General features: G+C 36.5%; 1 protein-coding gene across 6 annotated transcripts in view; it reads right to left on the reverse strand.

Moving 5' to 3' along the window:
- The window catches only part of GOSR1 (golgi SNAP receptor complex member 1), a 54,422-nt gene that overhangs the window by 11,510 nt on the left and 16,627 nt on the right, over positions 1 to 26,285 (reverse strand). For 3 of the 6 annotated variants that reach the window (XM_044248222.1, XM_044248219.1, XM_044248218.1), the window contains exons 7-8: positions 5,735 to 5,795; positions 3,020 to 3,049 (exon numbers count right to left, since the gene is read on the reverse strand). In XM_044248222.1, the coding sequence (XP_044104157.1) occupies positions 3,020 to 3,049; positions 5,735 to 5,795 (91 nt within the window). The remainder of the gene's footprint in view (positions 1 to 3,019; positions 3,050 to 5,734; positions 5,796 to 26,285) is intronic. The other 3 variants (XM_044248221.1, XM_044248220.1, XM_044248224.1) reach the window with 1 other exon arrangement.

A 26,285-nucleotide genomic window follows, 5' to 3' on the forward strand; every position in this document is an offset into this window, starting at 1 on the left:
ACTTTTAAAATGTGGTTGTTTTAACATAAATTTATAATGTACTTTAAAACAGGTATTACGGTTTTGTATAAAGTAACACAATTTGATTTAAAGTGAGGCTGAGCCTCTGAAGGCAATCTTCGAATCATATATGCCTCTGTTTTTTATCCTGGGACTACCACCATCTCTCACGCGCTTTGACTCAGAAGAGATAAAGAAGATTAAAAAATAATTTCCACAAAGCACTTTGTATTCCTTAGAGAATGGATATCATTATGTTATTATCTTGTTGAATATGCATGATTGCCAGTACCACACAGAGTATATCTAGACATACTTTCCCATCTCATTACATCATTTGGAGTCAAGCTGAGTGAAATCTAGGTTGTTGTTATTTCAAGGGTCAAATACTCGGAAGCAAAACATAAACTCCAAATAATATATAATGCTTTTAAAATGATAAATCATTGATGTGCTTACTGGAACTTCCTTACCTGCTCTGTAAACTAAACTCATACACTTATTTTCTCAACAAAAGACAAGACTAGTTATACACTTAAAGCTTAAGAATAAATACTAATATTAGTTCAGTTGTGCACATATTCTTTTTTTCAAGATTTTATTTATTTATTTGACAGAGAGAGATCACAAGTAGGCAGAGAGGCAGGCAGAGAGGCAGGCAGAGAGAGAGGAGGAAGCAGGCTCCCTGCTGAGCAGAGAGCTGATGTGGGGCTCTGATCCCAGGACCCTGGAATCATGACGACCTGAGGCAAAGGCAGAGGCTTTAACCCACTGAGCCACCCAGGTGCCCCCAGTTGTGCACATATTCTTAAAAATTCTTAAAATCTCCAAAAGAAAAAAGTAAATTGCTACATATAGAATATGCAAAAATAATTATTATCTGACACTTAAATTTTAGATTGTTTATAAGTAATCATAACTGGGGCGCCTGTGTGGCTCAGTGGGTTAAGCCTCTGCCTTTGGCTCAGGTCATGATCCCAGGGTCTTGGGATCGACCCACCCCCCCCACCCCCTGTGCTCAGCAGGGAACCTGCTTCCTCCTCCCCCTCTGCCTGCCACTCTGCCTATTTGTGATCTCTCTCTCTGTCAAATAAATAAATAAAATCTTAAAAAAAAAAAAAGTAATCATAACTACCTTAAGAGTCAATAAAATTTTACCTGTGGTACTTACCAGATCTAAATAAAGGAAAAGAATAAAATAAAAAAACTAATTACTTTTTTTTTTTTTTTTAAGCTTCTTAACTGGCAAAATAGTAGTAGCAAGGATTCTATGGTTCTCAAATGTTCCTATGGTAGGAAGTATCCGAAATTTTTATACTCATAATTACTAGTCCTTAAATAGGTCAGCTTTGAGTTGAAAAGCTTAATTAAGGAAGCCTGGCCTAAAGAAGATCAGAAAGAAAGAGCAAGAAATAAAAGGAAGAAAAAAAGGAAAAGGATAATAGGGAAACTTTAAGTGAAAAATTCTTGGCAAATGTGATTTCACTTTATGTGCTGATGAAAGGGAAGGAGTCACAAGGAAAATATTTCAGTTGACAATGGCAACGGTGCAAAAACTGTTCAGATGGACAACCCAGTGCATGTAATTTAAACCAAATCTCCAGATATGATAACTGCATATTGTTTTAAGAGATTATACTTTATTAAATAATGATAGAAACATTATAACCTACTGAATAAAATAAGAATCTATGAGTCCCTATCAATATAAATACATATTTAAAATATGAATGATGAAATATTAAGTGGCAGAGAAGCATCAAGTCTGCAATTTATTTTTAAATAGTTTAGGAAAAAAAATGAAAAAGCCAATGTGGCAAAATGTTAAGGTGGGGAATCTAAGTAAAAGGTAAATGGGAATTCTTTGTACTACTGGAATTATTCTGAAATCTGAAATATCAAAATAAAAGGTTTAAAAAAAAGTCTGCATTAATAATACAGCTACTACTTACAGATTACCCACTATCAGCCAGGCATTGTATTAGGCATTTTACCTCACATTATATTTAATCTTCACAATAATCTTTTAGGGTAGGTATTATCATCAATCCCTGTATTTAAACACTAACAAAATGAAGGCCCTGAGTAACTTATCCAAGAACAGAGATCTGATAAGTAGCACAGACCAAAGAACACTCCAAAGTTTGTACTCTTTCTACAAGATGGTAAACAGGGTAGTCATTTAGATAGAGCTCTGGGTCTAGAATTAAAGAGATTCAGATTTGAGGATCTGAATTCTCAACACAATGTATCAATCATGTGACCACAGGCAAATTACTTACCTTAATTTCTTTTTTGTTTTTAACACAGTGTTTATTTCATGGGTTATTGAAGAAATTAAATAAAATAAAACATGTAAAGCACTTGAGCACAATACCACAGCCTCAAGTAAGGGTACACATGTTTGCTGATGTTTCCACGTACGTCATTATATCCTTCCTGAAAAATGCTTCAGACATTGCTGAATTCTCAACTGCAGAGATCACATCTAGTTCATTTACTTTTTTACTGTCATAAGACAGTATCTAGTAATTCACCAATCCTACAGAATTAAGCAGTTCAAACCAACTAATAAATGTCCCTTTCCTTAAGTAATCAACTACTTTAGTGTTATGACAGATAATACTAAATATGACTGCAGAAGATTTTCTGCAGCTGCTGTGATAGAAACCAAATCGACATAAATGGTATAAATAAGATATTTACCAAATCACATGTCTAAAATGGTTTTCCATTAAAAAGTGAGAATGAAAAAACTGAAGCTGAAAGTACTGAGTATGAATTAATCAGAAGAATTATCCTAGGTAAATCAGCCTAATTCTAAAAATGAATATTTTGGGCTTCAAATGTCTCTTGATAAGAGAAGGATGCAGTAAAAATACATCACAATCTAGTGTAATTCCTATCTTTAAGAATGATAAATTAACTTTAACACTAGTTACAGGGTTAACCTAATCTGTTCATTTATGTTGCAAGCAAACAAAAAACACACTAAAGTAAAACAAAAATGTTTTCCTACCTTATTGTCTCTTCTATCAGACGATCTGAGCTGCAAAAAAAATGGAAAGTAAAATTCTGAAATTATTAAGGTACATTTAAAACTTACATTTTTTCTACATTTTAGTGATTAACTTCTCAGCCACTTATATAAACAGAATACCCAAGACTTTTGAAAGCATCTAGAGAATATTTTGGGCTCTAAAATAAATTTAACTGATCCACATATATAATTTTCGTCTTACTTGTATTTGTTAGCTTAAATCTATTTCTTCCACAGATATACTCGATGATTAAAGACAGAACAGTTTTAATGACAGCATAAAGAAACGAAACTTCTTTAATCTAGATAGCTCAAACTTGTCACCACCATCTCTTCAAAACTTAAGAATTACAACCAACTTGTTGAGACAGGATAAGGAAATACAGTTCTGACGCCTATAAGTAGTAATTATTTCCACCTTAAAGTTCCTTCCATTTTCGGAAAACATTTTTCTTGTTTTGGAAATGAAACCAGATTTTAGCCTACCAATTGTACAATTCAAGAATGTTAATAAAGACACTAAATGCACCTTTGATCTGTCAAACATTTGTCTTTATGCATTACACAAGGGAAAGAGAGAAGTCTAGTATTTCAGGGAGGAATTCATAGACATCAAAATTGGTAAAGGTGCTGCCCTACGGGGGACAGCAGGAGAACTAACTCCTAGACATCTGTGTCTATCTGGCAGAGTGCAAGATGCATGGCAGGTTCTCAACTTATTACATGCGTATTTCTTCCTAACTACTTCTTTCCAAAAGAATTTTTTTAGAAGATTTTATTTATTTATTTGACAGAGAGAGAGAGAGATCACAAGTAGGCAGACAGGCAGGCAGAGAGAGAAAGGGGGAAGCAGGCTCCCTGCTGAGCAGAGAGCCTGATGCAGGACTTGATCCGAGGACCCTGAGAGATCATGACCTGAGCTGAAGGCAGAGGCTTAACCCACTGAGCCACCTAGGTGCCCCTCCAAAAGAATTTTTAAGTTCACTGTATCAACTAGTAACTGGAGGTTTCATAATAAAGTAGTGGACCAAGAAATCTAAGTTACTGCAGGAATTAGGGGACAAAGATGAACTTTCAAAAATGTCAATTTCAAAAATAATATTTTTGTTAAGAATTTCAAAAATAACATGGGGCACCTGGGGGGCTCAGTCAGTTAAGTGTCTGACTCTTGGTTTTGGCTCAGGTCATGATCTCAGGGTCGTGAGACAGGGCCCGAGTTGGGCTCTGTGTGGGACACGGAGCCTCCTTAAGATTCTTTCTCTCCTTCTTCCCCTGCCCCTCCCCACTCCTCTCCCCACTCTTAAAAAAAAATAATAATTTCAAAAATTACAAAGACAGTGGAGGAATTAAGGGCCAGACTATGTGGCTTCTGAATGCTATTTCTACCACTTAATAGCTATCTGACATTAGATAAATTACTCTATGGCTAAGTTTTCTCACCTGTAAAATGGGAATGATAAACAAGCAAAGGAGCAAAAACAAAAACAAAAAACAAGAAATAAAAACTCCCTACCTATTAAGAGGATTAGAGAAGTTTATATATAGTGATTAGAAGAGAACCTGGTACATGGTAAACACTAAGTATTTTTTGCTATTATTACAGTAATTTCTCAGTAACTATGGGCTAATTCCAAAACTAAGCATAAAGTTGATATAAATTTCCAAATAAACCCACTGTTCTGATGAATTCTATTGATAAGTATGCATTTATTTTGTTAACAAATGTGTACAGAAGTGCCCTGGAAGAAAGCTGCATCAGACAGGGGCTACAAAGACAAGGTACTAACTTCTGCAGACCTTACTATGGAGACAGACACTACATATGCCTACAGGTATCTTGGTAAAGTGGTCATAAACTCACAAAAAAGGGAGTGGTTAACTAGAATTGGGTTAATATCTCCTTGTTCAGAACAATGGTTTGGTTGACTGTCCTCATTAAAGCCTTTTAGTGTATCGAAGGGCAAAAAAAGTAAGTCATTTTAGGATGCAGGAAGTACAGTATGAAAGTAAATAATTACATTGCCAATCTCAGCAAACCAGTTTATTTTATTTTATTTATTTATTTGAGATGGGGAGAGAGAGAGAGCGCGCACACAGCAGGGGGAGTGGCAGGTAGAAGGAGAGGGAGAAGAAGACTCTCCACTGAGCAGGGAGCCTGACATGGGACTCAATCGCAGGATCCTGGGATCATGACCCTGCTTAACCAACTGCGCCATCCCGGCAGCCCAGACCAGTTTGCTTGGTTTTTTAAAAATATTTTATTTATTTATTTGAGACAGAGACAGTCAGAGAGAGTGTGCAAAAGCAAGGGAGGGGCAGAGGGAGAGAGAGAAGCAGACTCCCTGCTAGTCTCCCCTTATCCATGAGGGATACATTTCAAGACCCCAGAGAATGCCTGAAACCGTGGACAGTACTGAATCCTATGTAGACTATGTTTTTTCCTATACATGCATACCTATGATAAAGTTTAATTTATAAATTATGAACAGTAAGGGATTACAACAAGAACTAAGAGTAAAATAGAGTAATTGTTAACAACATACTGTAGTAAAAGTGATGTGAATGTGATCTTTCATTCTCAAAATTCCTTACTGTACTGTATTCACCCTTCTTTTTGTGATAATATGAGGTGATAAATGCCTATATGATGAGATGAAGTGAGGGGAATGAACAGTAGCATTAGGCAATACTGACCTTCTGACATACTGTCAGGAGTAAGGTCACCTGCCTCTGGACCACAGATGACCACAGGTAACTGAAACCATGAAAAGCAAAACCACAGATAAGAGGGGACTACTGTATAGGCCAATATTCCTGATAAACACAGACGTAAAAATCCTCAATAAAATGTCAGCAAACCAAATTTAGTACAGTAAAAAAGGGTCATACACCGTGATTAAGTGGGATTTATTCCAGAGATGCAAAGATGGTGCAACATCTATAATCAGTCACTGGGATACATCACACCAACAAAATGAAAGATAAAAATCATGATCATCTTAACAGATGCAAAAAAAGCATCTGACAAAATTCAACATCCATTTATGATAAAAACTCTCAACAAAGCAGGTACAGAGGAACTATACCTCAACATAAGGGCCATCCATGAGAAGCACACAACATCATCTATGATGAAAAGCTGAAAGCTAAGATCAGAAACAAGGATGCCTACTCTTTTTAAAGATTTTATTTATTTATTTGACAGAGAGAGATGCAGTGAGAGAGGGAACACAAGCAGGGGGAGTAGGAGAGGGAAAAGCAGGCTTCCCAGGACCCTGGGATCATGACCTGAGCTGAAGGCAGATGCTTAATGACTGACCCACCCAGGCGCTCCTTGCCACTTTTATTCAAGTTTATTCAGTTTTAGAAATCCTAACCAGAGCAATCAGGCAAGAAAAAGAAATGAAAAGCCTCCAAACTGGAATGAACAAGGCAACTGTCACTATGTGCAGGTGACATATTCTATATAGCCATGTATTTATATATTTAGAAAACCCTAAAGACTCAATCAAAAAACTGTTAGAATAATGAATTCAGTAAAGTTGCAGAACACAAAACCCATGACTCAAAAATTTATTGTTTCTATATACTAATAATGAACTATAAGAAAGAGAAATTAAGAAAATCCCATTTATAACTGCATCAAAAAGAACCAAATACTTAGGAATATATTTAGCCAAGGAGGTGAAAGAGCTACATACTGGAAATGACATTAATTAAAAAGACACTCGGGGGCGCCTGGGTGGCTCAGTGGGTTAAGCCGCTGCCTTCGGCTCAGGTCATGATCTCAGGGTCCTGGGATAGAGTCCCGCATCGGGCTCTCTGCTCGGCAGGGAGCCTGCTTCCATCTCTCTCTCTCTCTCTGCCTGCCTCTCCATCTACTTGTGATCTCTCTCTATCAAATAAATAAATAAAATCTTTAAAAAAAAAAAAAAAGACACTCGGGGTGCCTGGGTGGCTCAGTGGGTTAAAGCCTCTGCCTTCGGCTCAGGTCATGATCCCAGGGTCCTGGGATCGAGCCCCGCATCGGGTTCTCTGCTCAGCAGAGAGCCTGCTTCCTCCTCTCTCTGCCTGCCTCTCTGCCTACTTGTAATCTCTGTCTGTCGAATAAATAAATCTTAAAAAAAAAAAAAAGACACTGAAGAAGACATAAATAAATGGAAAGACATTCCATGCTCATCGACTGGAAGAATATTGTTTAAATGTCCATACCACCAAGAGCAATACATAGATTCAATGCAATTTCTTTCACAATTCCAACAGCATTTTTTACAGAAATGAAACAAACAATTCTAAGATTTGTAATGAATCATAAAAGACCCTGAATAGCCACAAAAATCTAGAGAAAGAAAAACTAAGCTGGAGGAATCATGCTCACTGATTTCAAACTACATATTACAAAGCTATAGTAATTGAAATAGTATGGTACTAGCATAAAAGCAGATATGGATCAATAGAACAGAACAGAAAGCCCAGAAATAAACCCAAACATATACAGTCAGTTAATTTATGACAAAAGACCCAAGAATATACAATGGGGAAAGGACAGTTTCTTTATTAAATGGTGTTGGGGAAACTGGACAGCCACATGCAAATGAAACTGGAACTCTATCTTACACCATACACAAACTTAACTCAAAATGGATTGGAGACTTGAACATAAGACCCGAAACCATAAAACTTTTAAAGGAAAATGTAGGCAGTAAGCTCCTTGATAGATATTGGTGATGATTTTTTTTTTTTTTTTTAAAGATTTTATTTATTTATTTGAGAGAGAGAGCATGAGCGAGGAGAAGGTCAGAGAGCGAAGCAGACTCCCCATGGAGCTGGGAGCCTGATGTGGGACTCGATCCCGGGACTCCAGGATCACGCCCTGAGCCGAAGGCAGTCGTCCAGCCAACTGCGCCACCCAGGCGTCCCTGGTGATGATTTTTTTATATGACACCAAAAACAACAAAAGCAAAAATTAACAAGTGGAACTACATCAAACTAAAAAAAATTTTTTTTCCAAACGAAAAAATTTCTGCAGAGCAAAGGAAACAACCAACAAAATAAAATGCAACTTACTGAATGGGAGAAAATAAATGCAAATCATGTATCATATATCTAATAAATATATGGGAGAAAATATATGCAAATCCTATATCTGATAAATCATTTATCTGATAAGAGGCTAATACCTAACATACATAAGAACTACTACCACTCAGTAGCAAAACAAAACAAAACAAAAAAACCCAATCTGAATAAAAAATGGCATAAGACCTGAATATTTTTCCAAAAAAGACATACCACTCGCCAAAAGATAGATGAAAAGAGGCTCTACCTCATAAAGCATCAGGGAAATGCAAATCAAAGTATTATAAGATATCACTTCATACCTGTTAAAATGGCCATTATCAAAATGATTAGAAATAACAAATGTTGGAAGGAAGTGGAAAAAGGGAAACCTCTGCACTGCTGGTGGAATATAAACTGGTGCAGTCACTATGGAAAACTGTATAGAATTTCCTCAAAAAACTAAAAACAGAACACATGATCCAGCAATTCCACTTCTGGGAAGTGAAATAAAAAGCAAAAAATAGAAAGCAAAAATCCTACCTCAAAAAAATGTATACATTCCCATATATTCCCCATGTTCACTGTAGCATTCTTTACAAAAGCCAAGATATGGAAACAACATAAGTTCATCAACAGGTGAATGGATAAAGAAATTGTGATATATATAATGAAATATTATTCAGTGGTAAAAAAGAATGAAATACTGCCCTTTGCAACAACATGGATGGACCATGACAGCATTATGCTAAGTGAAATAAATCAAGACAGAGAAAGATAAATACCATATGATCTCTCTTATATCTGGAATGTAATACATACACTGCCATATATATACATATTTTCTCCCTCTCTCTCTGCTCCTTCCTCCATTTGTGTGCTCTCTCCCTCCCTCCCTCTCTCAAATAAATGAAAAAAATCCTTAAAAAAAAAAAAGATGGGGCGCCTGGGTGGCTCAGGGGATTAAGCCACTGCTTTCGGCTCCGGTTATGATCTCAGGGTCCTGGGATGGAGCCCCGCATCTGCCTCAGCATCCCTGCTGAGAAGAAAGCCTGCTTCCCTCTCTCTCTTTGCCTGATCTCTCTCTCTGTCAAACAAATAAATAAAATCTTTTTTTTTTTTTTAAAAAAAGGACAAAAACTGAATGATTACTGTGAACAAGGAGAGAAGTTACCAAATCTGAGAAAGACCAAAGAAATTATAAGAGCATTCATATGTTCACTCTTTGGACTGAAGGGTCAAAGAACTGTTGAGTCCAGAATATGGACAGTGTGCCCTCTGTAGTTATTTAAATTATTTCCTAGAATGATACAATTTAGAATGGGGAGATCCTCCAGTGACTCGGAGGTTGCTAGATGAGAGGACAGGGGAAGAACAGAGAGATGGAATGAACCTTTAGAGTATAGATTTTTATTAAAGTAGAGGTAACTCATTATCTAGTAGTAGTAGTAGTAACTCATTATCTAGTAGAGGTATCTCATTAACTGATGGTGGAGAAAGAGGGGAAGAGAGCTATTATTTATTGAGGTAACAAGAGGCAAATTTCTGTAGTCGGACTGCCTGAATTTGAATCCCACTTCTGCTGTTAACTGTGTGACCAATGATCAAGTTACTTTTCTCAGTCTCAGTTTATCTGTAAATGATGAGAAGGGTATCCAGTCTTGGGTGTGTGTGTATATATATTTATGTATGTAATAACTCAGCCATAAAGAAGAATGCAATCTTGCTGTTTGCAATGACATGGATGGAGCTAGATGGAGAATACCATGTTAAGTGAAATAAATCAGTCAAAGAAAGACAAGAATTGTATAATTTCATTTAAATGTGTAATTTAAGAAATAAAATAAGTAAGGAGAAAAATAAGTGAGAGAGGGGCAAACTAAGGAAGAGATTCTTTTTTTTTTTTTTAAGATTTTATTTATTTATTTGTCAGAGTGAGCACAGGCAGACGGAGTGGCAGGCAGAGGCAGACAGAGAAGCAGGCGCCCGCTGAGCAAGGAGCCCGATGTGGGACTCGATCCCAGGACGCTGGAATCATGACCTGAGCCGAAGGCAGCGGCTTAACCAACTGAGCCACCCAGGCGTCCCTAAGGAAGAGATTCTTAACTACAGAGAATAAACTGATGGTTACCAGAAGGGAGGTGGGTGGGGGGATGGGTGAAATAGGTGATGGGGATTAAGGACGGCACTTGTGTGATGAGCACCAGGTGTTGTATGAAGTGTTCACTCACTATATTGTACATCTGAAACTAATACTACATAGTATATTAACTAACTGGAATTTAAATAAAAACTTTTAAAAAATTATTCAAAAATCAATGTAACCCACCATATATGAACAGGCTAAAAAGCATTTGACAAAATGTAACAGCCATTCATGAGAAAAAGTCTCAGAAAAATAAGAATAGAGGGATACTTCCTCAGCTTGATAGGCATTGTACTTAACAGTGAACGACTGAACACTTCTCTGTAAGATCTGGCACAGGGCAAGGAACCCCATTCTCACCACTCTTATTCAACACAGAGCTGGAAAGTTCTAGCCATGCAATAAAGCAAGGAATGGAAAGAAAAGCCATGCAGATTGGAAAGGAAGAAATAAAACTGTATTTGCAGATGACAAGACTGTCTACATAGAAAATTCCAAATAATCTACATTAAAAACTCCTAGAGTGAGTGAGTTCAGCAAGGTTGCATTATATAATATAAACATGCAAAAATCACTTGTATTTCTGTGTACTAGCAAAAAACATGTGAACACCAAGCTTAAAAAGACAATGCCATTTATAACTGTTCAAAAAAGAAAAACACAGGTGTAATTCTAACAAAACCTGTCTAGAACTCGTACAGGACACTACACAACACTGATGAAGAAATCAAAGAAGACCTAAATACATGGAAACACATGCCACATTCATGGATTGGAAAACTCAACATAGTTAAGATGTCAATTCTCCCCAAACTGACTTATAAATTTAATGCACTTCCTAGATATAGACAAGATCAGTGTAAAATTTATAAGAAAGCCAAAAGAATTAGAACAGCTAAAACAAATTTTGAAAAAAGAATAAATGAGAGGAATCAGTTTACTCAATTCCAATACTGATTACATAGCTACAGTAATCAAGACAGTGTGGGGAGGGAAAAAAAAAAAAGGACTATGTGATACCGGCAGAGGGACAGACACAGAGATCAACAGAATAGAAAAGTGTCCAGAAATTGTCCCACACAGATATGTCCAATTGAATTTTTCTCATGTGTATCTCATAATAAACACTTGAGGTGAATATCGAAGAGCTGGTTTATTAAAAGTGAAGTGAAATCATGTAACAAAATCCAACCATTATAAAATGGGCATTTACAGTACATTCATATTGTTGGGAAACCATCACCTCTATCTAGTTCTAAAACATTTGTATCGCCCTAACAGAAAACTGTATCCAGTCAACAATTCAAACTGATTTTTTTAAAAAAAGATTTTATTTATTTGACAGACAGAGATCACAAGTAGGCAGAGAGGCAGGCAGAGAGAGAGGAGAAAGCAGGTTCCCTGCTGAGAAGCCGATGTGGGACTTGATCCCAGGACCCTGGGATCATGACCTGAGCTGAAGGCAGACGTTTTAACCCACTGAGTCACCCAGGCATCCCTCAAACTGATTTTTGACAGAAATGCAAAAGCAATTCAATGTCAGAGAGAGAGCCATTCAACAAATCAAGTCAGGGCAATTAGACAACCATAGGCAAAAAAATGAACCTTAACTGAAGTCTCATATCTTATACAAACATTAACTCCAAATGGATCATAGATTTAAATGTAAAATAAAATCATGAAACATTAATGGGACAAAAAAAAAGAAAAGAGAAAGTCTTTGGACTTCAACACAATTAAAAGTTTCTGCTTTGGGAAAGACCCTGTTAAGAAGATGAAAAGACAAATTATAGGCTGAGAAAAAAATATGTGCAAACCACACATCTGATGGAAGATTAATATTTAGAAAATATAAAGAATTCTCAAAACTCCACAGTAAAAAAAAAAAAAAAAATCAATCCCATTAGAAAACAGGCAAAAGACATGAAGAGACATTTCACCAGAGGAAGACCACAAATAAGCACATGGAAAGATGTTCAAGTTCATTAGCCATTAGGGAGACAGAAACTGAAGTCCAATGAGAGATCTCTATACAGCTATCAGAATGGCTCAAATAATTGTAAGTGGCAACATCAAACGCAGGTGAGGATATGAAGAAACTAGATGACTCGCACATTACCAGCAGGAATGTAAAATGTAAAATTTAAAGTTTTTTTTTTTGTTTTAAGATTTTATTTATTTATTTGACAGAGAGAGATCACAAGTAGGCAGAGAGGTAGGCAGAGAGAGGGGGGAAGCAGGCTCCCTGCTGAGCAGAGCGTCTGATGTGGGGCTTGATCCCAGGACCCTGGGATCATGACCTGAGCCAAAAACAGAGGCTTTAACCCACTGAGCCACCCAGGCGCCCCCAAATTTAAAGTTTTTATTTAAATGTACTCTGGAAGACAGTTTTAAAACTAGATTTTTAAATATTTTTTTAAAGATTTTATTTATTTATTTGACAGACAGAGATCACAAGTAGGCAGAGAGGCAGGCGGGGGGGGGGGGGCGGGGAGCAGACTCCCCGCTGAGCAGAGAGCCCAATGTGGGGTCAATCCCAGGACCCTGAGATCATGACCTGAGCCGAAGGCAGAGGCTTTAACCCACTAAGCCACCCAGGCTCCAAAACTAGGTGTTTTTTTTTTTTTTTTTAATTTAGATTCTTGTTCTTTTTATTTTTTAAAAGATTTTATTTATTTATTTGACAGAGAGAGATCACAAGTAGGCAGAGAAGCAGGCAGAGAGAGGGGGAAGCAAGCTCCCCACTGAGCAGAGCCCAATGTAGGGCTCGATCCCAGGACCCTGAGATCATGACCAGAGCCTAAGTCAGAGACTTAACCCACTGAGCCACCCAGGCGCCCCTAGATTCTTGTTCTTTTTAAAATTTAATTTGATTTAAACATACCGTGTATTATTAGTTTCAGAGGCAGAGTTTAGTGATTCAGCAGTTGCACATAACACCCAGTGCTCACTACGTCCAGTGCCCTCTAAATGCCCATCCCCCAGTTCTCTCTTCCCCCTACCCACTGCCCCTCCAGCAACCCTTTTCGTTTCCTAGAGTTAAGAGACTCTCGTGGTTTGTCTCCCTTTCTGATTTTGTCTTATTTTATTTTTCCCTCCCTTCCCCTATGATCTTCTGTTTTGTTTCCTAATTTCCACATATGAGTGAAATCGTATGATAGTAACACAAACCCAATTCCCAGTGAGACTGAATATAAAGGTACAATGGTGTTAATCAATGGTGAATGAATGTTTAAAAAAAACAAAAACAGAAACTACTGCATGGAAAATACATTTCTATCTTACTAAACGCAAGTGAATCTGCCTAGATAGCAATGAAAAAATAGAAAGCTAAGCACTTCACACATATCAGAAAATCTACCAGATACACTTCATTATTTTAATTACCCGATTTCTGTCAGATTTGAAAATACAATGGCATTTCTTTTCTATCTGTTCTTGCCCATAGAACAGGGCTAAAGTTCACTGCACTCAGCCTAACTACTAGACTTTGGTTGGGAGAAATGAGGTTGAAATGGCCACTAAGGAACAACTATCCTTACTCATTTAGCTAAGCCCTCCACTGAATAAACACCAGATGTGGATACCACTCAACAACAGAGTGGCTCCATAAAGATGGCATAATATGGGGCACCTAGGTGGCTCAGTCATTAAGCGTCTGCCTTCAGCTCGGGTCATGATCCCAGGGTCCTGGGATCCATTCTGGGATTGGTTCTGGGATCCAGCCCCACATCAGGCTCTCTGCTCAGTGGGAGGCCTGCTTCACCCTCTCCCACTCCCCGGCTTGTGTTCCCTCTCTCGCTATGTAGCTCTCTGTCAAATAAATAAATCTTAAAAAAAAAAAAAAAAAAGAGATGGTATAATCTAGTAAAAGTCAAATTTAAAATTGCTTTCCTTGGGGCTTAACGTATACAATTAAATGGAATTATCCTTCTTAAACTAGTACTTCATAATAGCTCGGAGGCATTCCATAAAGTTATCTGGAGTCTGTAATTAAGCAACAAGTTTCTGTTTCTCTCAAGACCAATTTAAACTAGCTGAAAACAATGAGCCAAATTTCATCACCAATTATTGTACAGAGGAATCACTAAAGCCATGTTAAAATAATTCTTTTTAATAATAATTCATTTCCCCCAACACATACTGCAAATGGCACAAATTTCACGAATAAAAATGGGATTTCAAGCACATATTTTAGAGCAATTTAAACCAACAAAATATAAGAAATTTGGCAAAATCATTACATAAGATCTAGTTAGAATCCTCTTTTATTCTATTAAATAAGCAAGTAAGAAAATAAGAAAATTCATAATAACAATTTAAAAACTGACCCCTTTGTAAACTGCAAATGATGAGGCTGTCACCAACTAATCATATCATTTACATCAAATACTGTGGTGATGCAGTCTTTTACTTAAACAGACCCTTAGGATCTTTGTCTTGTTTCCATATATATGTATCTCCTTTTGTAGAAGATGTAATTTATTTATGGAAACAGAGACAGACAGCACAAGCAGGGGAGGAGCAGAGGAGGAAGCATAGGGAGAAGAAGGAGGAAGGAGAAAAAAATCTCAAGCAGACTCTGTGCTCTGGCCGGAGTCTGACTTGGGGCCACTCTCACAACCTGAAATCATAACCTGAGCCAAAACCAAGAGTCGGACATTCAACCAATTGAGTCACCCAGATGCCCCTATATATCTCTCTCTCTTAAAACATGTTAATGGCTACTTCTTTTTTATTTTTTTTTTAATTTTATTTACTTATTTGACAGAGAGAGAGATCACAAGCAGGCAGAGAGACAGACAGAGAGAGGGGAGGGGGGGAAGCAGGCTCCCTGCTGAGCAGAGAGCCCAATGAGGGGCTCGATCCCAGGACCCTGAGATCATGACCTGAGCCGAAGGCAGAGGCTTTAACCCACTGAGCCACCCAGGCGCCCCTCTCTGCCGACTTCTGATCTCTCTCTGTCAAATAAATTAAAAATTTTTTAAAATTATTAAATTAAAAAAAAAAACATGTTAATGGGGCATTTGGGTGGCTCAGTCATTAAGCGTCTGCCTTCGGCTCAGGTCATGATCCCAGGGTTCTGGGATAGAGCCCTGCGTCAGGCTTCCTGCTCTGCAAGGAGCCTGCTTCTCCCTCTCTCACTCCCACTGCTTGTGTGCCCTCTCTTGCTGTGTCTCCCTGTCAAATGAAAAAAAAATATTAAAAAAATTTTTTTTTAAAATGGCAATTAAGCTGCAATAGGTTACAAAAAACTGTTTTAGTGCTAACAGATAGTTATTTCACAGATAACATCTGGGAAATACAGAAAAACAAAGATGAAAGTATAAATTATTTGTAATCCCTATTCAATTAATAAGGTGGCTTACTTCCTTCTAGTCTGGATAGATCAAGAATTTCTTTACTTGCTTGTTTTATGGTTTATTTGGCATAGAAATTTTGTTTTGTAATTGTCTGAAGGTACCTAAGGACAAAAGTAAAGCATCTGACAGACTCAGAATTCTAATTTAGGAAGGAAAAAAAGTAAAGCTAGATTTTAGCAGTAAGTTCTTGGAAAGTCACTTTTTCCATTTTTTAAAACTTAGGAGACTTATTTTTTAGCAGAGTTTTAGGTTTATGGAAATAGTCAGCAGAAAGTATAGAGTTCCCATATACCCATTTCCCCCATCTATTATTAACATCTTTTAGTGTGTGGTACATTTATTGTAACTGATGAACCAATATTGATAATTACTAAATAAAATCCATAGTTTACATTAGGGTTCACTCTCTGTTATACAGTTCTACAGGTTTTAACAAATGCATAATGTCATGTGTCCACCACTGCCCTGAATCTCCCGTGTGTTCCACCTACTTACTCTTCCTCCTCTTCTTCCCACTCTGAACCCCTGGCAACAGCTAATCTTTCTACTGTCTATGGTTTTGCCTTTTATCATATAGCTGGAATTATATGCAACAGTATGCAACCTTTTCAGACTGGCTTCTTTCGAGTATTTAAGGCTCCTCCATGTCTTTGGGGGCTTGCTAGCTTACTACCTATACCACTGAATAAGATTCCATTGTACGGATGTGCTGTACTTTATCTGTTCATTTACTGAAGGGCATCTTGGTTGCTTCCAAGTTCTGACAATTATGAGTAAAGGTTCTATAAACATTTGTGTGCAGGTTTCTGTCTGGACACAAGTTTTCAATTCATTTAGATAAATACCTAGGAGAGTGACTGCTGGATCCTATGGTAGGACTATATTTTGTGTTTTAAGGAAGCTGCCAACCTGCTTCCAAAGTAGCTATACCATTTTGTATTCCCACCAGCAATGAGTGAGAGCTCCTACTGCTCCACATTCTTGCCAAAATTTGGTGCTGTGTTTTGGATTTTAGTCATTCTAATAGGTATCTAGTGGTTTTAATTTGTAATTTCTTAATGACATGATGCTGAACATTTTTTCATATGCTTATCTGCCATCTGCTTATTTTCTCTGATGAGCTGTCAATCTTTTGCCTACTTTTTAATTGTAGAGTTTTAAGAGTCCTTTGTATATTTTAGGCAACAGTACATCAGATATGTGCTTTGCAAATATTTCCTTTGAGTCTGTGGCTTTTTTTTTTCATTTTCTTGACTATCTTTGGCAGGGCAAAGCAGAGGTGTTCAATTTCAATGAAATCCATCTTACCAGTTTTTTTTCTTATAGTTGGTGTTTTTGGTGTTGCATCTAAAAACTCATTGCCAAACCCAACATTACCTACATTTTCTCCAACATTATACAGTTCTCTATTTTACATTTAGGTCTAGGATCTGTTGAGTTATTCTGGGGAAATATGAAAGGTCAGTGTCTATATAGATAGACATATATGGCATATGGATATCCAGTTGTTCTAGCACCTTTTTAAAAAACTCTTTTCTCTATTCAACTGCCTTTGTTCCTCTGTCAAATAATCAGTTATGTTTGTGTACATCAATTTTTGAACTTTCTATTCTGTTCCATTGATGGATTTATTTTTTCACCAATACCACACTATCTTGATTACTTACAACATATAATATATATACAACAGGAAATCAAGAATAAACAGAGAGATTTTTGTTTCTCTTTTTCCTTCCTCAAAGCATTTTAACCAAACATTTTCATGCAAAAAAAAATTTTTTTTAATGTCAACAAATTTCTTCAACTATAGCAGAAACAGAAAGCTTAAGAAAGAATGTGGGGATGGCAGTTTCCATTGTCTGTTATTTAGGTAAATGGTTTAAGAAGACTGAAAATCCAAAAAAACTACCTGAGCCACATAGAATCTATGAAATAGCAAAGCACTTGCCCCAAAAAAGCATTTTCCAATGTTTCTGAAACCTCTAAGAAAAACTCCTCATGTACTGATATATGCTAATCTGCTTATATAAATAAAAATTGAACTACACTTTTCATTTTATGTATTTTTCTCTCCCACTTACTTATAACTCCAAAAACAGTTCATAAATATAATCACAGAAATTCATTAATACTAGCAATCATGACATTTGAGAACTACAAAGAAAATGGTTAGAGTTGCTCTCTCTTAGATCCTAGGACCTGTAGGCTTCAGGTGCTTGGCTGTATGAACTCACTACAGAAAGTTTTCGTAAGGCTCAAAAGAGATAATGTAAATAGAAGTATCTTGCAAACTGTATAAGCCTACACATACATGATTGATACAGATCAAGCACTTTCATGTCTTAAGTCTTTCTCTTGCCCTGGAATCCCTTTACCTGATTCTCAACATAAATTGCTTATTTTAAAGTCCAACTCAAAAGTTAAATCCTTAGTGAAGCTTTTCCCATCATCATACACCCAGGCAGAACTACTACTTCTTTATAATATATATTATGCTTTCCTTGTTCTTTGTTCTTTATCAATTCATTCAAGGATAAACAAGCATTTAAGATATATCAGACACTGTACTACGCAGTAGAGGAAAAAAATCTTAAATTTATAAAGCTTACTAAGTTTTTTTCATATATGTTATCTCATTTAATACTTTAAAAATATTATACTTTGGGGCATCTGGGTGGCTCAGTGGGTTAAAGCCTCTGCCTTCGGCTCAGGTCATGATCCCAGGGTCCTGGAATCGAGCTCTCTGCTCCGCAGGGAGCCTGCTTCCTCCTCTCTCTCTGCCTGCCTCTCTGCGTACTTGTGATCTCTGTCTGTCAAGTAAATAAATAAAATCTTTAAAAAATATATTATACTTTACAAAATACCATAATCATGTTTATTATTTCTCTAACCAGAATGAATTCCCAAGGAGTAAAGCCAGAGTCTAATTCATCTTTGACTCCCTGGAGTCTAGCCATAGTACCTAGCACACAGGAGACACTCATTAAATGAATGAGTAAATGAGTAACAGATACGTGTCAGATTAATAAAATATCAATCAGGGTTAACAGAGTTAATTTATAAATTTCCATGGGGGGCAGAAAGGAATATATATGTCACATTGTGCAAATATGTATCTGGAGAGAGAAAATTCCTCACTATAGAAGAGCATCTCCAACTCAAGTTTTATTGTATAACAAAGCGACATACCAAATGAAGATAGATTTGCTTTCAATATGCTCCAGGTGAAGAAAAATGAAGGAAAAAATGAGCTCCAAACTAGAGGGGCGCCTGGGTGGCTCAATGGATTGGGCGTCTGCTTCGGCTCAGGTCATGAACCCTGCGTCTGGCTCCCTGCTCAGCAGAGAGCCTGCTTCTCCCTCTCCCTCTGCCTGTTGCTCCCCTGCTGGTGCTCTCTCTCTCTCTCTCCTTTCTCTAATAAATAAATAAAATCATTAAAAAAAAAAAAAAAGCTCCAAACTAGATTATTTTGCCTTGTAAATCTGTATATTTCCACATGACTATAAACGTAAGAAAAGTATTATTCAGGGTTCTATTAATTTGCTTTGTCATCTATTTCCATATGGCAGACAACTGCACCACCTGAGACAAATGGGGCTTTCACAGGTCATGCTAAAATTTCCCATGAATGAAGGCTGCCTGGGTGGCTCAGTGGGTTAAGCCTCTGCCTGCAGCTCAGGTCATGATCTCAGGGCCCTGGGATCAAGTCCCGCATCGGGCTCTCTGCTGGGCAGGGAGCCTGCTTTCTCCTCTCTCTCTCTCTCTTTCTCTCTCTGCTTGCCTCTCTGCCTACTTGTGATCTCTCTCTGCCAAATAAATAAAATCTTTAAAAAAAAAATTTCCCATGAATGAAATGATAGATAACAAAGTGAAATAATCAAATGCTACCAGTCCTCGTATGTTAAAAATTTAACTCTATTATACAAAAGACCCCTAAGATAGGTAAGGGATATATCTATAGATCTTTGCATAGTACTATATTTATGGTTACTACTGATACATGTAGCATCCTCCATAAGCTTCCCATTCTTCTACTCAGGAGCACCACTTTTTGTAGGATCATTTCACTAGGATTACCTTTATAATGGTGTTTTCTGTATATGTATGTGTATGTATAAATTATTTCAGGTAGTTACCAAGTAAATAACCACAAGCAGCAAATATGAACACAGAAGTGAAGATGAAGTGTAAATGTAGGTCATACATACTTGTTAGCAAAGTGACTTCCTCAACACCAGCTCCTTAGGTCATAACATTCAAGTTTGTATCTCGACAAAACCTCATGAACCTTTAGGTTTCACAAGTAGTTGAGAAACCTAATGTCAAATCCTGAATGCCAGAAGTTTATTATCCCACTCACAGATGTTATAATAAATACCATTATTTAACTGGAGTCATATGCTATTTATTAAACTATAAATGTATATAGGATTACACCAAAAACTTTTGGGATAAACCCACTCCTTGTAAAAGTCACTAAATTATGGTGATCATATGTCTCATACTTTTCAAATATGGTCATGGTCCATTAATAAAATTAGAATTTAATTTCACAAGGACTATCCCAGCATCAAAAGTATTTCAAATTATGTTTAAGACATGTAAATTGATAGTGCATATAAAAAGTTTTCTTATTTAGTATTTGCTTTTCTTATTCCTAAAACCCTCATTATGTTCTGCTTTAAACAGACATGCCTCACAGTTTACAAAGCTTTTTTACATGCATTATCTTATCAACTCTATGATGCAGAATCCATTAAGAATAGGTTTAGAGAAGCAGTGCAGTATTGCAGAAGCAACACAATCAGAGGACCTGGGGTTCCATCTCGGCTTTTACTAGCTGTGGGACCTCGGAGAAATCTGGCTAAAATCATGAAACAAACAAAAAGTGAAACCAGTACCATTGTTTTTAAAAAGCCTATGTAAAATAGTTCACCTACCACAACTTTGAATCACCTAACCTAAATGATAAGCCTGGTGAATTAAAAAAATTCAAAATACCAATAGATTAAACATAGGCTAAAAGAGAAAGGTCATGAGAAAAATTGTCAGCAGAGAAGAGGTAAGCCTCTGACAATATAATAATTCTTGCTCACTGACATATTTATACCTAATTGTACAACTACAACATAAGATACGTGTGCCATCTCAGAGAATAAATCATATCTGCTGAAGTCAATGGAATGAAAACAAAATAAATTCTCAATACTGTAACTGATCCCATTTACTTAAGTAAAATTTGCTTTACACACAGTCCTATATTTGAAAGTTACGTGAAACAAATTCTTCAGATTTTTTAAAGTGCTTTCAACTTTGTAAAATGCCTTAACTCTTAAGTCTCTTCCCCCAAATCATGTAACATAAGGGAACAGCTACAGTCCCATTACAAAAAACCAAAACACCCAAAACAGACACAGAGAGGCCAGGTCACTTGCTTTTAAGAGAAATGTAAAGCAGATGGTCCTTCAAATAGCAGAGCATTAAGCATGCTGAATCCCCAATACAAGAGAAGTAAAATTGTAAAGAAGCAAGTCACAGGAAAGGCAGTATGATGTGGGACAAATACGGAAATAAGTAAGGAAATGTGGGTTTAATATATTATTGAATATTTATGAAAGCTTGGGCTATGTCCTTTCTGAATCTTGTTTCCTATCCATAAATAAGAGAGATGCTTGCCAAAGACTGTTAGTATGTACCATAGATTTTGATTTTTAATAATTCATCACATTAATAATATCCTCTTTAGTTCTCAAAATCAGATTTCATATATATATATATATATATAGCATCTAGACCTATACCATATACACAGTATGTATTCATTAAGTATTTTGGGAATAGGTAAATGAATGAAATAGGTGTCCTACATTTACATGTATATGAAACCAAAATTAATACCTTCGTTTATATCCATTCAGTTATACAAGAAATAAGTATTAAGTGTCTATCATTAACAGGAACTAGGCACACAACACTTCCAAGAACTAGACAGACTAACCAGGTCCCCTCCTCTTATGAAACCTACATTTAAGGAGAGTCAAATAATAATAAAAAATAAAAATTATTACAAATAACAAATTATTACAAACTCTCACAAATGCTATGAAAGAAGCAAAAAAAACTTTTTGAAATAATAAAAAAGGGGGGTCTATTTTATTTATTTTTTGACAGAGCGTACACGCTGTGCACACAAACAGGGAGGGGTACGGGAGACAGAGGGAGAGGGATTAGCAGGCTCCCTGCTGAGCAGGGCACCAGATGAGGGGCTTGATCCCAGGATCATGACCTAAGCCAAAGGCAGATACTTAATCAAATGAGCTACCCAGGCCCCCTGGGAAAGTCTATATTAGATAAGACAATTAGGAAAGTCCTTTTTGAAGAGGTGACAAGTGAGCTGAGACTATAAAGATGTCAATGAATAAGCCATATGAAAAGCTAAGAAAAGAATATTTTAAGCAGATAGAAAGAAATATAAGTACAAAGAGGCTGAGAAGGGAAAAGGCTTAGTATCTCTTGGGAAGGAAATTAAGAAAGGCCAGTATAGCTGGTGCCTAATAAGTAAAGGGAAAGAGTGATATGGAGGAAGGGATGGAGATGAAGTTGGGAGATTTAGGCAGCCTGTTGATCATGAAAGGCCCCACAGGCCCATTAAAAACTTTTAAATTTATTAATGGGGGAGCAGAATGGAAAATTGAAGTAAAAGTCCACCTCAATAAATATCACTAGGAATAAACCCAACTATTTCTATGTTTATGGCTTGGAATACAGAATACAGAAGAGAGTACAGTAAACCCAGCTGAAGTGATTAAGTTGGTTGATAACTTCTCTGGAGCCCTGTATATGCCACATTCTCTTCTGATAATAGACTTTCTGAGTCACAGGGATGGATCTGTGACCAGCTGAGCCCATCAGAGTAACCCTCCCAACCGCCAACACACCCAGACCAGGGATAAGTCCAGAGCCATAGCCTTGCAGCTCCAAAAGAAAATGCATTTTTAATTTAAAAATCTTGCCACAAAGAAAACTCCAGGCTGAGATAGATTCACTAGTAAATTTCATCAAACATTTAAGGAAGGAATGACACTAAGCCTGTACAAATTCTTTCAGCAGACAGTAAAAGGGACATTTCCCAACTCATTCAATGGGGCCAAAGACATCTCAAGAAAAGAAAACTAAAGATATTCTTCACAAGCATAATACAAAATTCCTCAACAGAATAAATCCAGCAATATATCAAAAGGATAATAAAGGGCGCCTGGGTGGCTCAGTGGGTTAAGCCACTGCCTTCGGCTCAGGTCATGATCTCGGGGTCCTGGGATCGAGTCCCGCAACGGGCTCTCTGCTCGGCAGGGAGCCTGCTTCCTCCTCTCTGCCTGCCTCTCTGCCTACTTGTGATCTCTGTCTGTCAAATTTAAAAAAAAAAAAAAAAGGATAATAAATATATCATGACAAAATGGGGTTTATTCTAGGAATCAAGTTTGCTTTAATGTTTGAAAATAATCAATGTAATTCACCATATTACAGCAATGAAGGAAAAAAAGTGATCACTTTAATAGATCCAAAACAAGACATGAAAAAGTTCAACCCTATCCATGACAAAAACTTTAAGCAAGAGAGAGCCTAAAAGCAGTAACATTTCAGTGGCAATAAGCACAATTAGCACCCATTCTCTGAGCAATTAGCTGAACCATTCTCCAAAAACAGGGAATAATGCTGCTTGGAGAAGTGGTTAATTCCAGGGCTGAGGCACAGAAAATACAAGAGCCATGAAAACTGTGTGGTAACGAACTGCAAAGAAAGTGACCAAAAAAAGAAAGGGCATGTCAAATGACAGAAGCTAAGGGAAGGTGCTCCCACCGGCCAAAGTTGGAACAATGTGAACAATAAAATAATGCTAGTGTTGGATTATAAATAAATGGCTGATAAGCACTTGAAAGGATGCTTATCATTGGTCAGCAGAGAAGTGCAAATTCAAACCACAATGAGATACAATTACATACTTACTAGACTAGCTAAAACAGAAGGAATGACAGTATCAAATGCTGCCAAGGATTTAAAGCAACTGAAACTCTCAATATGGGATTGTCAGGAATGTAAAAATGATAAAACCACTTAAAAACATCTGACAGTTACCTATAAAATGAAACAAACTTACACCTGCCATTAGAACCCAACAATACAACTCCTAGGTAATTACTCAAGAGAAATGAAAACATAGAGCCAGATGAAATTTTGTCTATGAACTAGCCTTCTTGGTAATAGCCCAAAACTAAAACTTTAACCTAAATATCCACCAATGGGTGAATATATAAACATACCGAGGTATATCATACAACAGCAATATACTCAGTGACAGAAAGGAACTGACTACTGAAACACAAAGCAAAAACAAACAGATGAATCTTAGCAACCCTATCCTAAGTGAAAGAAGTAGACATTGTATGAATTCATTTATATGAAATTCTGAAAAAGGTAATCTACAATGGCAGAAAGCAGGTAAGCAGTTGCCTGGGATTGGGGGCAAGAATCAATTACAGAAGGGCATAAAACTTTCTTGGGGTGATAGCAATGTTCTGTATTTTGACTATAATGGGCAATTAAACGAGTGTGTGTGTGTGTGTGTGTGTGTGTGCGCGCGCATGCGCGCGCCCACACATGCATATATACGTATGTATATAACCACACCCTTTAAAAGATTGAGAGACAGGTCACAAATGTAAAACTTCCTTAAGGAAAAAAAAGAACTTTAAAGTAGAAAACTAATTCAGATACTTCTTTCAAAAAGGAATATATAAAAGAACAATGAAAGAGAATGGTTAAATAAAGGAAGGAAGAGAAATTAATCTAAATAGCAAGCAGAGAGCTCAGAGAAATGCAGCTACACTACAGCCCAGTAAAAAACAAATAGCTGCAAGCTTGACACTAATTCAAAGTCAGCCATCTTCCTCTGACTGATGTAAAGAAAGACGGTCAAAATGAAAGCTACCTCATCCACAGAAAGAGAAATTACTGCCTTTCAGAAAATAGTTAGCAAGCTAACAACATTAACTTTTTTTTTTTTTAAGATTTAGTTATTTATTTGACAGAGAGAGACACAGCAAGAGTGGGAATACAGGCCGGGGGAGTGGGAGAGGGAGAAGCATGCTTCCTGCTGAGCCTGATGCAAGCAGGGCTTGATCCCAGAACCCTGGGATCATTACCCAAGCAGAAGGCAGACACTTAACAAGTGAGCCACCCAGGCGCCCTGCAACATTAAGTTTAAAGACAAAAAGTATTAACGAGAACTGGTAAAAACAATTACAAAATTAGGCTTTTGTTTTCTTTTTACAGTTTGGCATTCATTTATAAAAACTGTTTTATTCTTCCTCAAGGCAAAAATATGTACTTTTGAAACAAGCTGTAGAAATTTACATTATCATATAAAATGTTAAAAAAATTTTTTAAAAATCAGATAAAAAAATCAATGCAATGTACAAAATCACACTTGTTACCTCAGTTATTGGGTACTAAAAACTTTTATCCATGAAAGACCAAAATAAAAATTACCCTAGCAGCAAATCTGGCCTACTAATTACAAATGAACTATATAATCTATAATCACTATAGGTTTCTATAATCACTTTTAGGTTAATTTAGCTACTACTACTTTATGCTTCTTTTGCTTAGCTGTTTAACCTATGTTTTCGCTAATGAAAATATATCCCTTATATTAAAAAAAAAATCTATTACTGGAGAATTTTTACCTATCTTGGCATAAACTTTAAAAAAATCAAAATATCAGTGCTATTGAGGGCACTGGGGAATGTTTATACATATGCCACAAATGGGACTCCAGCAAACCTTTAGAGGGAAATTTGATAATAACATATCAAAAGATTTACAAATGAATATATTCCAATTCTAGGAACTTATCATAAGGAAATAATTACGGATATTTGTAAAAACTTCAATATGTATAAAAGTAAAAACTGAATATAATCCAAAAGGCCAACATTATGGAAATGGTTGTTACACCATGAATTATCTGTATTATGAAACAGATTAAAAAAAAAACAAATAAATTATCAAATAACATGCAAAAGACTCTCAATCTACTGATGAGTAAAAAATGGTTACAGAATCTGTTCTTACAAGTGATTTCAATGGTCTCTTTTATGTTATCCATACTTTCTAATTGAGTGCTTTATTATAATGAGCACTTATAGTTTTTGTATGGAAAAAGTTCTGAAAAGATCTTGCCAATTCTTCCCCAAAGCACTTAGCCAATGACATAGAGATGACATTGAAAAAAACAGAAAAAGATTTCCATATTGTTTGTACACATATCATCCATCATTTTATTTTATCACCTAACAAATATTCATAATTTACACATAAAAGATTGATTTTTCCAAACTGCATTTGGAAGCTATGTTCTAATACTGAGACCAATGACTAAACCCTTGTTTTCAGTCCTGACAACTTCCCTAATTCATCAGAAGCTCATATTCCATTCAATTCTTCCTGTCTCCATTTCTCTCTGTATAGAATGAGCACATACAAACTTTTTCACAATATTGAAAGGAATATATATAAAGTATATCATATATAAAAGTGGAAAACACCTTTTTGATTTCCAGTATTCTCATTTTTATAACCTAAATTATTATATGCCCCTGAACAGATGTATTTTTTCCCT

The sequence above is a fragment of the Neovison vison genome, chromosome 5 (genome assembly GCF_020171115.1).
Source record: "Neovison vison isolate M4711 chromosome 5, ASM_NN_V1, whole genome shotgun sequence".
Classification (NCBI taxonomy): Eukaryota; Metazoa; Chordata; class Mammalia; order Carnivora; family Mustelidae; genus Neogale; species Neogale vison.